Source organism: Capra hircus, chromosome 18 (assembly GCF_001704415.2).
Source record: "Capra hircus breed San Clemente chromosome 18, ASM170441v1, whole genome shotgun sequence".
Taxonomy (NCBI): domain Eukaryota; kingdom Metazoa; phylum Chordata; class Mammalia; order Artiodactyla; family Bovidae; genus Capra; species Capra hircus.
The window spans coordinates 27362222-27380015 of NC_030825.1; the positions used below are offsets into that span (position 1 = coordinate 27362222).

Here is a 17794-nt window from a genome sequence, read left to right on the forward strand (position 1 = left end):
TAAGGCATGAACAGAGGTAAAAAGTAGCGGTGGCAAAAAAGTAAATTGTATGCATAAAATGGAAAAATTACTCCTTTGCCAAGCTGTAGCCACGGAACCTGAGGACAGGCAGGTGAGCTGTGTTTGCACATACTACATCATGACGAGGAGAGAAAGGCAGAAGTCAGTCACCTGACCCTTCTCCGGATGCTTTTATTGCCTCTGGGGGACTCAAGCAAAAGAAGCAGGGTTACTACTTCATCAAGACTCTTCAGCGGGCTCTCCCTGCCTGGTCCAGACAGGTGACTTAAAGAAAAAGAGAAGAGTGAGGGAAGGGAATGGGCAACAAAAGAGATGGGTGGGGCAGGAAAGACACACAGCGGCACATCTCCCTAATAAATAATAAGCAACAGCTCGGTGTTGCCTAGAAGGGCACGTCAGAAGGTGTCTGACAATCTGAAACACTTGAGTGTTGCTGCCTGCCGTATCAATATAGGTTCAGCCAAGAAGTGCTGTCTTGTTTCTCATTTTCAGGTAGAACAAATGTGTACATTAATATACAGGATGTGCAACGAAGGCAGGAAGCACTGGTTTGAGAACCTTAACTGAATGCATTTCCTGGCTTTGGGATCTTGTTTTATTTGTATTTTAAGTTCCCACTGACCAAATGACAAAAATAGAATCTACATTTAGAGATAGGACCTGCTACCAATACCAATACAAGTTTATTGGAATATGGAATGTAAACAGATGCTTTCAAACAATCAATCTAACCTTATAAAAATGTATGGCATTATTAAATAGTTAATAAAGAAATCCTAAAGTGTGATGTGGTGGTAGACACCTTGAGCTCTAGCCCAGTGTGAGAGGTCCCCACAGTTGTGGCATGGCTCTGCAGCTGGCGTCAGGGGGCTGCGTGCAAACCATGCTGATAACAGGTCCCCAGAGTAACATCAGCCCCAATTTTTTAAATCTTCTTAAACAAAATACAGCTTTCTTTGCTTAACATGAAGGCTAGCACAATGGATCCCAATCTTTGACACTTGTCCCAGCAGCTCCACTACCTTCCCCAAGTCCCTTGTATGTTACTGTCTCTGGTCGCTGGGGTTATGGGTGGCCCTGCCCACATAATGCCAGTTTCTGCACGTGAGAAAGACTTTTCTTTGCCAACACATTCATGTATACCTATCAGAGCTCAAAAATCCAGATTACCCTGATTATAGAGGGAAACTGTTTCTCATGGGGATAAAAAGGGGTAAAGGGTAGGAAAGGAGGACTTTCCCTCCCCTGCCACCCAATTTGTCTTTCCTGAATAAATTCTAATAGGATGTTTTTATCCTCCCTCCCTGAAGACTGACTTTCCAGCTTTAGTCATAGTTGTGAACAAAAAATCTTTGTTTCAGAGATGTGCATTAAAACAGGTGCACATACAGGGATGTGCTGGGAAATGAAGTTTTCCTTAAAAGACTGGAAAAAGAAAAAAGCTACATGAAAAAAGTAGCAATAAGGTTTTAAGGTTAGGCAAATCAACGAAGGTTACAGTAAGCTCCAAGTTATGCAACTTAGCATTCCACTTTTGATGGAACAGATGGACCTGTCCGAGGCATCACAAGGTTTAAAGTAATGCCTCCTGACATCAAATGGGACTCTGGTGAGAGTGACTGCAGTTTGCTCCCAAATGAGTACACTTAGAAGAAAACGGCAGGGATGAGGTACATTTCCCAGAGAGCTCATGCCATTTAAAAAAGAAAAAAAAAGGAAAAAAATACATAAAACATGAATCTGTAAAAGAGTTTAGAAAAAAAAGAATACTGTCACTGTTTTAGTATCTCCTTTTCATAAATGAGGCTGGTGTGTCAGTTCAGACTGCTGACATTTTGCTAAAACTTGAGCCTGAATCTCACCAAAGGAAACCCAGACCACAGTGGAATAGATAGGAAGTCAGATATTCAGAGCTTGTTGACTTCAACAGGTTAATTCAACAGTGGTCTCCTGTTAAATAAAGGAAATGTACAACAACTCCGAGTCTCTCATCTCCCATGCATTCCAAAGGGAGAGTCCCCCTCAGATTCTCAACTATGTGCATCGTCAGGCTGCCCAATGGCAGCTCCCTGTAGACTAGTGCTGGGGAGTTTCTTTTTGACAGACTTTTAGGTCTTTACTCTTCTTTGCGCTTAGAAGGAATGGCTAGAATCTCTTTTTATCACACTGTAGTTTTCCTTCAAGGTTTGTGTTTGGTTGGTCGGTCTTATTGGCAAGCATCAGTGCTGCATTACCCGTCGCTTTCCAGCCTTCACCGGGCCGCCGTGAGACCACTGGGAAGCACAGCGTTGTCCGCACAAGGCTGGGACTGCTCCTTCACCACAGGGTCTGCAAGAAACCAGGAAGACACTCAGCAGGGGCAGGACCAGCCGGCCTAGGGCTGGGGCAGACCCCACGGCAGCCCCAACCTTCCTCAGTGAGGCAGAAACACAGGAAACCAGGGCTGAGAGGGCAACAGAGGTCACAGATGCTGACAGATGACTGGGAGACGCTCTCACAGTCAGCTCATAGCTCTTCAGAGTACAAGTGCAACTGCTGAGATTTAGGGAAAAGAGAGGCACAGAAACACCCACTGTCCACTGTTCAAAATTTCTACTAATTTTCTTATGTGTTATTTTCCTTGAATAGTAATGACATATCCAACTCCTAATTTCTTCAAAGTACGTGTGATAATAAACACTTCAGAGAATGCAAAGGGTGAATAAAAGGAACCATTAGAAGATCTATGGATTTTAAGCAACAGCATAAAAATTTTTTTGTAAGTATACCATGTATTTGGAAAAGCAGACAGATCATGATTTGTATAATATAAGCACCAGTGTTCTTAATCCAATCAAACTCAGAGGGTAAAAATAGCTTTCTGTGATGGAACCTGGAGAGACGACATCCAGTTGCACTTGAAGAATGAAGAGTAAGATTTTTTTAAAATCTGCTTTCGACTACAGTTCATGAGCAAGCAGGCGCACAACCAGAGAACATGAATTCTTTGGGCAAGATTTACTTAATCTCCAGAGGGGGAAAAAAGGAGGAGGAAAGATATCGAGGAAAGATAGTGTACTGGTTAAGCAAGAGACAGTTTGAAAGGTCTAATCTTGCTTCAGAGAGAAAACTACAACAGGTCACTTAACCTCCCTTATGCTCAAGTCTCCTCTGTGACTGGACTAAATGACCTCACATTGTCTCTAATGAAAGTCTGGGACATACTTTATCAGAGGGAGAATCACATGCATGCAGATAAATAAGCAGTCACATAAACTGAATATACAGACATACTTCAAAGTGAGACCTAAGAAGTCAGTAATACAGATAGAACCTTAGTGAGGTCTTTCCATACTTTCTATCCTTTCCTCAAATTCCTTGTATTTAACTAACTTCCTTCTTTAAAAATATGCTATGATCACCTTATTATTTTCAACAAGTCACTTGTTTTTTCGGAGGGGAAAACATCTTTGATTAGGTTTCTACACAAATGTATATATTTTAAAACTAAATTTTAGATACTTCTGATCTATCAACTTGGGGGTCACAGGCAATGGTCAAACAGACCTGACTCAGGGGAACTATAGCAACGAACAAGCAAACACCTATGAGCATCAAGAAACAGATCCGCAGAGTTATTTTAAGAGTCTAGAATTAATGGGGCCAAAACCCAAGGACAATTCATCCAAATTTCCAGAATTCTCTCGTCTGGCCTCAAAGATAGAAGGTGGAAGAATTTCCCTTTGACAAGCCAGGCCCCTGGAGACTCACAGAAGTATGGGTGCTCCATGGCCTCTTTGGCAGTCAGTCTCTGTTGATGGTCATATCGCAGAAGTTTGTCCAGAAGATCTAGGGCCTCAGGGCTGACGAGGTGTCTGTTCTCACTATGGATAAAATTTTCCCAGCGTTTCCGTGAATGTCTGAGAAGAGAAGTAAAGCATTAGTATTCTGAGATTAAATATCACAAAAATCCTTTTTAGGGCTAGAGCCAGCAAGTCTTAGAGTCCTGCACTGATTATAAGCTGGTTAAACCTCACTGTTATTGGTACCACTTGTCACACCCCTACCCACCAGCACCCTCAAAACAAAACAGTACTCTGAGATGGATACATAATTAATTAAAATATCTACATTTGGTGCAAATTTTGTGGAACCTTTCTAGATAATGTTTTATGTGTCAGGCTTTGAGTCAATTCTGGGTGAGGCATGAAGTAGGTGAGTAATCTTTATTGTTTAGCAGATGTATTTAGAGAGCTGGCCGCAGAAACATGGAGGCTCCATAAAATTACTCTCTGAAAATTGTCAACACAACATTTACTTCTCAACACCACTGTACTGTATCTGAAAATATGCTTTAAAACTTGCTCTTACAGAAAATCCATTATAGAGAATAAAGAAGAAACTATAACTCTCTTATTCAAAGAAGAATCACAGCATTCTAAGATTCTGCATTAAAATAAGCAGATGCTGTTCGAGAAAGTTCTTTCCTGTGGCATGATTTTTGTCTTCCATTTTCTATTAACAGGTTATCTCTTAGAGAAGTAAAATGATTAGAAGACAGATGTAAACAATGCTAAAACGGCTCAAGTTAAAATATATATGGCGGAAAAAAAGAATATCTCAACTCTGATATAATTAGTAAGGGGAAAAAGAGCTTCAGAAAGTGATTTCGTCTCCCCTTTCCCCTTCTGAAATGGGATAAATTAAGAGCCTCTTTCTCTCTCTCTTACTTACTGTCCCAGAATATCGTTGAAGTGCGGATCTAGGTCTATGTGATACTTCTTCAGATACCCATACAGCTCATCTGTACCCAGAACCTTGGCAATGCGAACAAGCTGAAACACAAAACAAACTGACCAAATCACTGAGCACAGAACTCACTGGAAGCCCGCAGGGATGCTGGACCAAGGAATTAGAAGGCTTCCACATCACTACATTTCCAGGGAACAGATACAGATCTGAGCCCAGGGCAGACAGGCAGCAGACTCACGGACATGAAGTTCACATGAACGCACATTTTCAAAATGCCTTTAAAAGGATAACACAACTTATGACAATAATCTTTTAGAAGCTGGTGATTATGGGGACATAAAACCTAACACCTGTGGGCTTCTCTGGTGGTCCAGTGGTTGAGAATCTGCGTGCCAGTGCAAGGAACGTGGGTTCGATCCCTGGTCCCTGAGTATCCCACATGCCATGCAGCAACTAAGCCCATGAGCCACAACTACTGAGCCTATGCTCTAGAGCCCAGGAACTGCAACTACGGAAGCCCTAGAGCTGTGCTCTGCAACAAGAGAAGCCACCACAATGAGAAGCCCGCGCACCAAAGTGACAGAGTAGCCTCCGCTCTCTGCAATCAGAGAAAGGCCATATGCAGCAAATGAGGACCCAGCACAGCCTAAAAACAAACAAAAAACAAAACCGAATGACTAGAATCTTGTACAAGGAGGTACTTAGCTCTTTTACAGACTCAGCTGGAAAGTTGGGCATAACACAGCACTGTCTGTCTCTATCTTTGGGACCATAGATAAGATTCTGTGAAATTCTTTACCCTGAAGAAAAGCTTACACTGAGTGGTATTTAGGGGCTCAACAACAGCGTTCCTATCAGGATGCTATTTTCTTGGCATCTGCCCCAAAATGGATGGCAGTCAGATGGGTGTTTGCTTACCTGGTCATAGTTATCCTGTCCATGAAAGAAGGGCTCCTTTCGAAAGATCATGCTTGCTAACATACAGCCCAAACTCCACATATCCAAGCTATAATCATACATCTATGGAAATAAAGAAGGGGGTTACAAATGTCATTTTTCTGACCTGAGTTTCTAATCTTCTATAGATATTTTAAAATTCAAAGCCAAAAAAAAAAGTAGCTGAAACAAATCCATCATTATCATTTTATCATTTTGGGGTAGAATATAGACTGGATTTTGAATGTAACCAAACTGACTATAAATAAAAACCAGGAAAAAGAAAAAGCCAGGAAAAGCCCTAAGCAAATGTAAGAAGAACTCAGTGATGCCTCATTAACAGCTTTACCTGGTAGTCCACAAGGAGCTCTGGTCCCTTGAAGTACCTGGAGGCCACTCGGACATTGTACTCCTGGGCGGGATGATAGAATTCTGCCAGACCCCAGTCTATCAGTCGCAGCTATAAATATGACAGAAGCAAAGCATGTGAAGGGAGTGTCTCCAGACGCCTCTGTCTTACAACAAGGCCACATCCCATTTGATAATCTTTGGCCACATAAAAAATGTTATCAAGTGCACTGGCTTTTAAAAAGGCACATGTACCTTCTGGGAACTGCTAAGAGGTCATTTCCAGAGCAGAGCACTTGGTTGGAATCTTGTTTTTCCTTAACATTTAAATTATCCTGGCTTATCATTTCTCTAGATCAATAAAGCTTAAGCTTGTCTTCTGTGCCCATAACCAGCTGCAAGTGTTAACACATCCCTCATTACTCAACAGTTTCCATTACAAGCTCTAGTCGTAACAGAAAGGGTTGGGGACATGTGCCCCACTCCAGAACTGAAGCACTGCTCTAGCTCTTCACTAATCTAACACTAGTTGATTCATTTACTCACCAGTCAGGGGCAATCAGAACTGAGTTTCAAAAACAGGAGGGCCCCATGTGTACTTTTAAGGCCAGGCAGATTGGTCTGAGGGTCATTAAGAAAGGAAGTAAAAATCACCAGCTGTAGTTTCTTTTTGAGGCCCTCTAGGAAAACCATGACCACAGCAAACAAGCGACTACAGTTAGGGTCAGCTGTCTACTTTCCTTGTGTGCTACGCTTATGTGAAGTAGAAACCAACACTGGAGTCTGGAGAAATAACAGTGTCATAAGTCTGCCAAAGGAAACAGCATGGGTCTTTAGAAACCACCTAGGTACTGGCCAGAGTTCGGGTCGAGCCTTCCAATGAAAGGCTTGTTGCTGCCTGGCTGTAATGGTACCTTTTTCTGCTGGTGATCTATCATGACATTGTGAGGTTTCACATCCCTGTGCATGATTCCCTTGCTGTGGCAGTAATCCAGAGCCTATTAGATGAGAAAGCACAGAGAAAAGTAAGCAAACCCTCAACCACCCGTGCCCCCCAGTGCAAGTATATGCTCATTGTGACAGCTTGATTTGAACACAATCTCCCAAAGGGTAGTCTTACTGTCTGTAGTAAAAGAGAAAAAACATGCTTCAGGAGGCACCCCTTGCTCCCTGGGCACACTATGCTGGCAGCTGGTAGAAAGGGGGCTGTGGAGAGGACACCAAGGGCTATTATAGAAGTTTCTTTAAAAGGGGGATGATATATTAATACTTATTCAGGCATTCCTCTCCTACTTGGCGCTGGTAGCAACAGACCAGCCACCTGGATTTAGAAATCATATGCTGGCTTAATTTGATGTGTTTAAAACCAGACTGAGGAACCACACTGGAGTCACTTCTCGTAATAGTTCGAACAACACACGAAGGATCCACATGGACATGAAAAATGACATCCCAATCTTATCTGCAACACGGCTCGTCTTTCAGGTAAGTGTCCCATATGAGTTTTCTAGATTAACATGTCTTCTAATATTAGTATTATCCTTAAAAACAATCCCTGAGCCAGTTGGGCTTCACAAATTATGACTATGACTCCAAGGGAGAAAATTGCTTCCTATAAGATCACTGATATGGAGCTAAGTTTTTTAAATGACAAGTCAATGGTTTTTTAGTAAATTCCTCAAGTCATGCCACCATGACCACAATCCAGTTTTAGAATTTTTTCATCATCCCAAGAACTCCCTTAAGCTTCCAATCCTGTCTGCCGCCTCCTTTCCTCTCCTCTCCTCCCAACCACTGCTCTACCACCGGCACTACAGGTCTGCCTTTTCTGGATCTTCATGAAATGAAGTGATACAAAGTACTTTATCTTCTCCTATGCAGCACAATTTTCCTAAGATTTACCCATGTTGCTTTGCTGAATCCCTGGCTTCTCCCTACAAGATGCCAGCAGCATCCCTCCAATTGTGAGAACCAAAAATGGCTCCAGACATTGCCAAACGTTCTGAGGGACAAAGTGAGCCTGACTGAGGACGACCGCTGGGATTAGAATAGCAAGGGCACTGTACTAGGAATATATGAGCCAGAATATGACCCATACAACCAGCGCTCTAGGAATATGCAAATTTGCATTTCCCAGACACAAAAGAATATACAGTATATGACGCTTTTCACATGAAGGTCAAGAACAGATGAAACCAAACTGTGGTGGAAAAGGTGAGAACATATAATCTATGCAAGGAGAGAAATCTTCTATAACTGCACTGTCCTATATGGCACTTCAATTTAATTTTTCTCTTTGTCTTGTTTCCTGTTAACAGTGGTAGCAAGACTCCACACTGGATCTGGGGCAGTGTGTAGGGAACCAGGGCTCCTGAGGACACACCGCCCTAAACCTGAACCAGGAGCTCGGACAGGAAGCCTGAGTGAGTCACCAAGCAATCACTCTGCAGCCCTGGACCTCAGTTCCTTCAACATTTTCTACACTTCTTCTTCCCTATCCCTGTTTTTCCCCGTCTTTGAGAAAACTTAGCAAGTGCTGATTCTGTCATTTTGCCCAGTCTTTGCCCAAAGGAATAAATTAATTAGGACCACAATATTAAAGGTGTGAAAAATACCTGAAGAAAGCAACAGCTGAACAAATACAGTAAGGGGATGAATTCTTTCACCAAGTTCACTATTTGGCTTCCCTGTGGAGGTACTGACTGCTCTTAAATTCCTTGGGGGAATTATTTCAATTTAAAAACCTCATAGTTTCTGACCATTAGGCATGAAAGATGTTTTTCAAGTTTCATCTGGGATTCTCTGCCTCATTAGCAGAAAGTATGACCCCCACCGTGTAGGTGCTGCCTCCAGAAGGCAGAGAGGGCATCAGACACTGGGGGCCACTGAAATGACCCGCCTTCAAAGACGTGTATTATTACTGTTATTGGGATGCTGTGACCTAATCTAAGGACACCTCTACATTCTTCCAGAGGTTCTTAAATTGAGATCCATGCATTCCATCCTAAAACTTTATGTAATGTTATATGTATATTTTTATATGCATGGGGGTGGCTCAGTTTTCATTAGATTCTTAGTGACCACTGACCATAAAAAAACATTAGTCTACTCCATTGTACAAACCTTTTTAGAATTCTTAAGTTTTTACCTAGACAAACTAAAAAAGATCATTCCTTAGTCAATCAATAACATCTGAAAATTTCAGTCCTGGGATTAGTAAGTCTCCTAGAAAATCCACTCATCGCCTCTCCTTGCATGTCACCGTTAATTAGCCAGAGCTAAACACGTAGGTTACAGGGTAGGTTGTCTCATATAAGAAAGGGACTATGGGGACTTCCCTGGTGGACCAGTGGTTAAGACTCCAAGCTCCCAAGGCAGAAGGCCTGGGATCGATCCCTGCTCAGGGAACTGGATCCCACATGCTGCAACTAAAGATCCTGCATGTGGTAAGGAAGGTTCCATGTGCTAAGACCAAGTGCAGCCAAATAAATAAAAAGTTTTTTTTAAAAAAGAAAGGGACTATGAGAAATGGCAAGAATAGGATGGCTGTAAAATGTCCACCATCCTTGTATGCATGTCCTTCCATGATGTAACTTAATGCTCTGCCCATGAAAAAGTGGCATCTACTACTACACCCTTTGAATCCAGGCCTGGCCACGTGCCTTGCTTAGGCCAATAGGGCATTAGCAAAAGTAACAAAAGCAGAGGCTTGTAAAGAGCTTACATTTATCAAGGTTTGCCCTCTCTTGTTGTTGGGACTTGAGACCACCACGGGAAGTAGCCCAGACCAACTTTCTGAAGGATGAGACCTCAAGCTACACCGGCTGCTATCCTAGCCTGGACCTTCTTGCCCTAGTCAAGCTGACCCAGATCAAAAGACCCACCCATCCAATCCAGTGAATTATGGCAAATAATAAACTGTTTTCCAAAAGTCACTAAGTTTGGGGTGATTTGATATGTAATGAAAACTAATAAGCATTAATTAAACAGCAAAAAACAAAACAAACTTAAAAACCAAGAACCAACAAGAGTTATGAAGACAGAGATTCTAATCTGTGGTATAATGTTCCCAGTACCTCTAACCTGGCCATTTCTCTCAGGTCCACTGGAAAGTTTCTATGTAAAGATCCCACAATGAAGGCCTCAGTAAGCTACCCACCCACCCCCACCTCAAACCCATTAAATTCTCTGGGTGTCAAGATATATTCTTCTTGAGTTCTATTATGTCCTCTCAAAAAACTCCTTTAATGAATAATCCTGAGAAAAATTCAGTTTATGACTGTTACTTACTTTAAGTAGTTCATACATATAAAACCGGATATCAAAGTCTGTCAGGATCTGGTACAGTTGCTGGAATGGATTTCAGAAAACAGAAAGTTAATTTAGTCTTACTGCCTGGTGCTATCCTGAAGTCTGTCATTATTCTTGGTAAACTTGGTGCTTATGTCACGCAAGAACCCCAGAACCTCTTGCTACATGATCTGGAACAAATGAAGGCAAAGACTAAAGACAAAGGTCTAATATTTCAGTCTTCAGAAGAAAAAAATGGAAGAAATTCCAAAGGTATAAAAAAAAAAAAAAAAAATTTACACCAACTTGCATCTTTAAAAAACTTGTGTAAGTGCTCCATGATTTCAACAGTCACAATTACATTATTGTAGAGGTGAAGTCCAAGTTGTCCAATTGTCCTCATATTCTTAATGAACTTCAAGCAAATGACCCCCACTGCAGCACCACAGTTTACTGTAGAAAACCGAGTTCTCAGTGGACAGTAGAACCTGGAAAACTTCATCAGCCCACATGGTAAAATGGTGGCAAGACAGACCACGAGGAAAATGAACTGCTATAGCATCTGGAGAGGGCAGGAGACTTAACGAAATAAAAAAAAGAAAAAAAGAAAAAACTCTCCAATCCTCCAAAAATCAGTTTCAGGCTGGAAAAAAGAACACTTTATAGGCAAAAACTGATGGTAACTAAAGATGCAAAATGTTTGAGGTGCGGGGGAGGAGTGGTAGGGTGAGATGTTAAAAAAAAAAAAGAAGGAAAGGAGGGAGGGATGGATGGATATGGGTTCTGAAAATGATTCCAGGCCTAACTGACACAAATGACAGTTTTCGTAACTGGTAATCCAAAATTTGTTTTGGATTGAGAATTTTGTTTGTTTAAGTGTCGATTTCCAAGAGACAGAATAGAATCTAGCATATCCAGGTTCATTTAAATCATCACAAACCCCTGTCGGAAACTGTATTATTATTATTTAGACAATAAATAATAACTCTTTTCCTATCAGTTTCACATCTTCTATAAAATGAATCAGTACACCTTTATCGAACCTATTTTGTTTCTCTACTGGAAGACTCCAGCCACGTAGGGACTCTCTTCAAGGGGAACAGAACAGTGTATATACAGTGCATCTGTGTAAAAGGGGGGGAAGCTACAACATATGAGTATTTGTATCTGCAAGAATGTCTATTCACTGTGTATCACTTTATATTAATATTTTGCTAAGTTGCTTCAGTTGTGTCCAACTCTTTGTGACCCCATGGACTGTAGCCCACCAGGCTTCTCTGTCCATGGAATTCTCTAGGCAAGAATATTGGAGTGGGCTGCCATTTCCTCCTCCAGGGGATCTTATCAACCCAGGGATCAAACCCACGACTCATGTCCCTTGCATGAGTTCGTGCATGAGGTGGGTTCTTTACCACTAGCACCACCTGGGAAGCCCATATATTAATATTTTAAATCCATGTAAACATACTACCTGTTTGAAAAAATATTTTAGGAAAAAAAAATTTTCCAAGAATCAAACCTAACATTTTCTACCACCAGGACTTAGTCTCTTTCTCAAATTTCCTCTTTTAAGTATAAGTAACTCTCCCTCCAGTTTAGTAAGAGTATCTAATTCACTCAGAGCACCACAGAGAATGAAAACATCCTTCCCAGTACACTGGTGGTGCCTTGGAGCTGCTCCACTATTGGAGGTTGGCCCTGCTTGGACGGAACCATTTTCAGGCCCAATGGCATGAACATGCCACTACTTCTGCTCAGGACAGATTCACTCATAACAAAACACCCAGGCATTTTGTTCTCCCCCAAGTCTGCATAGCAAGAAAGGCTTCTCAGAAGCACACCAACAGACAGCCTATATGTACAGACATAGGCCGGGGATACCATCTCCTTAAGTGCCAAATCAGCTCTTCCTCTGAGAGTTAAGGAGATCATACCCATAGATAGTGGCAAGTTGAACCTCAAGTCAATAAACAGACCATGAAAGTGGAAAGAGCATTTTCTAATAATCCTCAGAGGGCTAGAATATTCTATTTCCAGAAAACAAATGTGGGCTATTATTTGGATCTTTATCATGCATGGAAGGCTTTCCTTTTGTACCATGTGGTATCCATACCAAGCAATGGTGTAAGGCATAAAACAAATGTCCCTGCACTGCCAACACAGTATTTCCAGCTACTCCAACTAGTATCACTTTTAATGCAATAGTGATACAGAAAACCACCTGCTGACTATAGTGTTTAGGTCTAACGCATCACAAAGTCCTGACTGACATTCCCTCTCATTCTTCAGCTCTGGGAAGGAGGAGACCAAACCACACCTGCAACAGGACTCAAGAGTCAGAGTCAGGCTTCCTCCAGCTTTTGTAGCTCTTTCTTCACTGAAGCCCTGAGGAATTCCCCACTCTGATCAAACAAACCCGTGTTTTTCACCTCTGTTCTTCCCTCTGGCAAATCCAGAACGCCTGCCCGGCTACCTGAGCCGGTGGCGTCCTAACCACCCTACCCAGGCTCCCCAGAGCCCACGGCGGTCTCCTCCTCTTCTGAATCCCCAGCAGGCCACTGTTCTCTGGGGCGCTCACAGGACACTGACAGCAGCAGTGTCCCGTGTTAACCGTCTGCACCTGGGCACTGGCAGCGACCTGGAATTCTCCAGATACTTTCTCCCTCTGCTGTGAACAGTGAGAGGCTTCACTCTGCCCACACGCCGAGTCCTATGCTGCCACCCCTGCATATCACACTGCATATGCATGAGGGGTCAAATGGGTGCCGTGGCTGCTGGCAGTCACTGATCTGGTGACTCAAGACCTCTGAACTTTCCCTCCCCCAACCAAGCATGTCAAGGTACAATCATGATAACCAGGTACAACTCTGTCTATATTCTAAGTCCCTGCATGGCAGAATGACGTTTTATGTACCTCACATCACATGTGGCATTTCTGTGCTTGCACACAGAAGGCGGTCAATAAACATGTCTTTGATGATGCTCACTAGTCAACAGAACAGAATTAAAACCGTCTTCAAGAAACACAAGTACTAAGGCTTCATGACAAATTAGGAAGAGAAATTTCACAAGAACCACACTTCTCCTCCATTCTTCTTAGCTAACATGGAGAACGCTAACTAACCAACTGCCAAATACTGACAGGAAGTTAGTTTTACTTACATTTTCATAAAGTAAGTGACCTTGAAAAACAAAACAACCCTACGCTTCCTGGAAGTCTACGAAGGTGCTGAGGAAGAAACTATTCACCAATCCTAGTTTGGTTCCAAAGCCTCAAACACACTGGCATTGACCTACAAGTCAGTTACACACCAGGACTATTCAAAGGGCCCAAGGTTGAAATTTCCTGGACCTTTTAATTAACCTCAGAAAGTCTGAGAAGAATGGGAAAAATGAAATCTGCTTAAGACAATCACAGTGCCCTCTTGATGGAGAAGGAAATGGCAACCCACTCCAGTATTCTTGCCTGGAGAATCCCACGGACAGAGGAGCCTGGCAGGCTACAGTCCATGGGATCGCAAAGAGTCGGACACGACTTAGCGACTAAACCAAACACTTGATATAAAACCAACACCAAGAAAGGAACGGCCACAAGGGGGCCTCACTCATGCTGTCCACACACAGACAGTTCTTGAGGTCTCGTCACAGTGCAGCTTCAGATTCCAAGCCTCCATTCCTGACAACCGTCATTCAAGAGGAATTCTCACTTCAAGAAGGTTCGCAACCAGACCTGGGAATCACCAACACAGCAAACTCTCAACTCACACACACAGTCTGCACATCCCTTGCCGTGCACAGCTTGGTCTACATCCAGAAACCAGTGGTCCCCGCGAAGGGAGATGGAAAAGGGAGGGGAGTGTGAAAGTGAAAGGTGTCGAATGCAGCAGGCACTGTTTACACACAACCCCAAAAGCCAGAATGAAACCAAGGGCAACATTTTTTAGAAATTTAAGGAAGCAGAACAAATCATTAATCAAACACATCAAAGTTACCACAAATTACCTGAAAATGCCTTACAGAGAAATAACAAAATGTCAATCATCTATAATAAAAGTAAATTTCGTTCCCCCAATTAAGGAATCTTCTAGTCTGTGAATGCACCATCTCCACATCAAACCTTAACAGCATTAATAAGGTCTCAAGATAATCAGGTAGTCAAAGCCTAATTTTATGTGAGTGATATGACCTTTTCCATGGATTAATATGGGTCTACCATCTTCTCAGGATGGAATCCATTTGGGATGTCTTATAAATTTTTTAAATGCCCAAATGATATATATTTTACTTAAAATGCATATTCACTTTTATTTACATTTTTCCAAAGGCATGGAAAACTGAGACCCATGTCTCAACAAAAACCCTTTCTACCTTAAAACAGTACCTTAGCTTTCTTGAGACAATTTTGAGTTTGGGAGTTTTCTATAACTACTCATTCCAATTTCGAGAAACTGGCTTTTTCTATTCACTTGTTTTTAAGCTTTGTCTTGTATTCTAAATATCACCATGTATCTTTTATCATCGTTTTGACACATATGAATCAAAACTGATGATTTTAAGGAGAAACCACCAAACCATTACTTCTACCACAAAATAAAATATCAAGGGAAAAAAAAATCAGCAAGGCAATAGAAAATCTGAATAAGATCTAAATTAACAAGCTTGATATAAAAAATGACCATGTACCAAAGCCACAAAGTAACCATAAACAAATCCCAAATATCAAAATTATAGAGATCATGTTTTCTGGACACAATGCAATCAATAAGGAAACAATTAAAAGAATCTTTTGGGGGGGCTTGGGGGGGAAGGTCATGCCATTCGGGCATGTGGGATCTTAAGTTTCCCCACCAGGGATCCAACCTGTGGCCCCCTGCAGTGGAAGCTCGAAGTCTTAACCACTGAACCACCAGGGAAGTCCCAAGAACCATTTAAAATACAAAACAAACAAAAAAGCCAAGTAGATCCTGAATAGACATTTCCAGGACAATAATTACTGGGAAACTTTTTAATATAAACTCTATACTGTGTATTAGATGGCATTATTATATAAAATTCTTAAGAGTACTAACAGTATTGTGGTTATGTAGGAAAATGGCCTACCTAGTTCCAGGGCTGGCATTTCTGAGAGTGAAGTATCGCGATGTCTACAACTGCACTCTAAGATAATTTCAACAAAAAGACAGAGGGTAGGGAGGAGGAGAGGGAGAGATAACTACCAATGTGGGAAAACAGTGCCGACTGGTAATCTAGGTAATGAAAGGGCATTAACTGTGCTACTGTTCTCAATCTTCAGTAGATTTTTAAATTTTCAAAGTGAAAAGGTTTGAGGGAACAATTCCAAATCCACATGTTTGGAATTTGTACTTGTAGTCTGAAAACTATATAGGCATGAGTTACATAACCATTGAATGTGGCTAAAATGGTGCTCAGGGTTGTATAGACTTAAAGCACACTTACTACCAATCAAGAAAGACAGAAACAAATCAAATGAGCTGACTTCAACTCAAGAAGTTAACAAGAAAAATAGTGAAAACCCAAAAAAGAAAATAAGAAAGAAGGAAGGAAGAAAATAATTAATACAGGAGCAGAAACAGAATGAAATAAACAACTTAACAAAAACTATCTGAACAAACCAAAAACTGATTTTTTGGAAAGCATTAATAAGAGATCACTTACAATCTGAAGTTTTTTAAAAAAGACGAAAAAGAAAGTAAAGGTACAAATAATATTACAAATGTAAAAGAAGGCATAATTACAGGCACACTAAAATTTTAAGTTCTAAGAGAATGCTGTCAATAACTTTATGTGAATATAATTTAGACAGCTTTAGAAATAATTATCTAAATAGACCTAGGAAGATATATAAAACTGGAATAAAACTTTAACCAAGAGTATATTTTAAAAAGGAAAGTGTAGTCCAAAGTCTCTTCTCCCCACCCCAGAAGACACCTAGGTCATTCCCATTTTATGTAAATTTTCAGAGAAAAGAAAGGAAAAGTTATCTAACTTATGAAGTTGGTATAACCTTGACAGCAAAATCAGAAAGACTCTAAAATAAATAAAAACCTTTCCTAATAAGATGGACACAGGACAAAACAAAAAGCCTGATGAACACAGACATTAAACCAACCAATTTCCCCACTTGTTTACTATCCAGAAAAGAAAGTGATTTTCCTGTTGCAGTCTGCTCTTCCAAAACACACATATGCTACCTGATACTTAAGATCTTTTAAGTTGACTATGATGGCATGGCTTGAACATTCAAAAAGGACCTCCAGTTTAATAACATGGCAGAACCAACCCATCCCTACCTCTGCTTCTTCCCAAAGTTCCTCAAAAATATCTGTAAAAGAAGCAGTGGGGAGGGGGGGATTCATCCACAATACTAACAGGATGGAAGAGACAACCAATTTTGAAGCTGTAAAACAGATGTCCAGTTGACCGAGCGGACCAAAAAAGCTGAGAATTCTGCCAACATTCTGCCAGCAGACGGGGCCCAGTAAGCAGCAAACACTTCACACTGAAAAACTACCGAAAGGCTCAGGAACTGGCGACTCCAGGTATCACTGAAAAAGGGCAGAGAGATTGAACTGCAAGTAGGAAAATGTTTTCAACACCACACTGGAAAGGGGAAATTAAGTCTTAAGTCCACAGGCACTTCCTATAGCTCTCCTCAACTAAGATTCTGGCAGGCAGGCTTGCATCCTCGAGACAAGAGCTGACAATCAGCAGTCAGTTCATTAACACTACAGTAGGCACAGGCATTCAAAACCTGTGACGTTTCAGACAACTGCAACAGAGACAAAAACCAAAAACACCCCCAGAAAGGGAATCTGGAAGAAAAACTGAAAAAGACAGGAAGAAGAAAACATAATGGGGCAGGGGGGACATAGTCTCAGTGAGAAAATAGACGATATGACATAAAACATAAAAGAACAGAATACTATTTTTAAAAATTCAGAGAAGAAAGTAGAGTTCCAAGATAAGAAGTCTAACATTTGAATGAGTTCTAGAAAGTGAGAACAAAGAAGAAAGGGAAGAAAAGAACATTAAAAATATTTTTCAAAACGGACAGACAGAGTTTCTAGACTAAAAAGTCCCCAGAACAAAGGATGAAAGTGACCCATATGAAAGCACATCACTGTGAAATTTCAGAGACTGAGAATAAAGAGAAAATACTAAGAGCTTTCATAAGGAAAAGAAAAAAAAGGCAGATCACACATAAGATGAAACCAGTGGCTTCAGTGGTTAATAGTGGAACAATCCCTTCAAAATTCTGAGGCAATCCTTAACTACAACCTAGAATTCTCTATCATGGCAAATATATTAATTGGGAGGATAAAATAAAGATGTTTTCAGATATGTAAGCCTCAAAAAACATCAATTTCCCATGATCCTTTTAAAGGAAGCTCCTTTTAAAGGAATCCTTTAGAGAATATATGCCATCAAAACATCTCCTTTGTATGAA

The 17794-nt window shown here is 41.1% G+C and overlaps 1 protein-coding gene across 2 annotated transcripts in view; it reads right to left on the reverse strand.

Annotated features, from left to right (window-relative positions):
• Positions 1-17794, reverse strand: part of CSNK2A2 (casein kinase 2 alpha 2) — a 35726-nt gene that overhangs the window by 3777 nt on the left and 14155 nt on the right. Inside the window, exons 5-11 of one of the 2 annotated variants that reach the window (XM_018062064.1) lie at positions 10327-10386; positions 6951-7034; positions 6038-6148; positions 5671-5772; positions 4735-4835; positions 3772-3920; positions 2256-2349 (exon numbers count right to left, since the gene is read on the reverse strand). In XM_018062064.1, coding sequence (XP_017917553.1) covers positions 2273-2349; positions 3772-3920; positions 4735-4835; positions 5671-5772; positions 6038-6148; positions 6951-7034; positions 10327-10386 — 684 coding nt within the window. In that variant the 3' untranslated portion in view covers positions 2256-2272. The remainder of the gene's footprint in view (positions 1-2255; positions 2350-3771; positions 3921-4734; positions 4836-5670; positions 5773-6037; positions 6149-6950; positions 7035-10326; positions 10387-17794) is intronic. The other variant, XM_018062065.1, reaches the window with a different exon arrangement.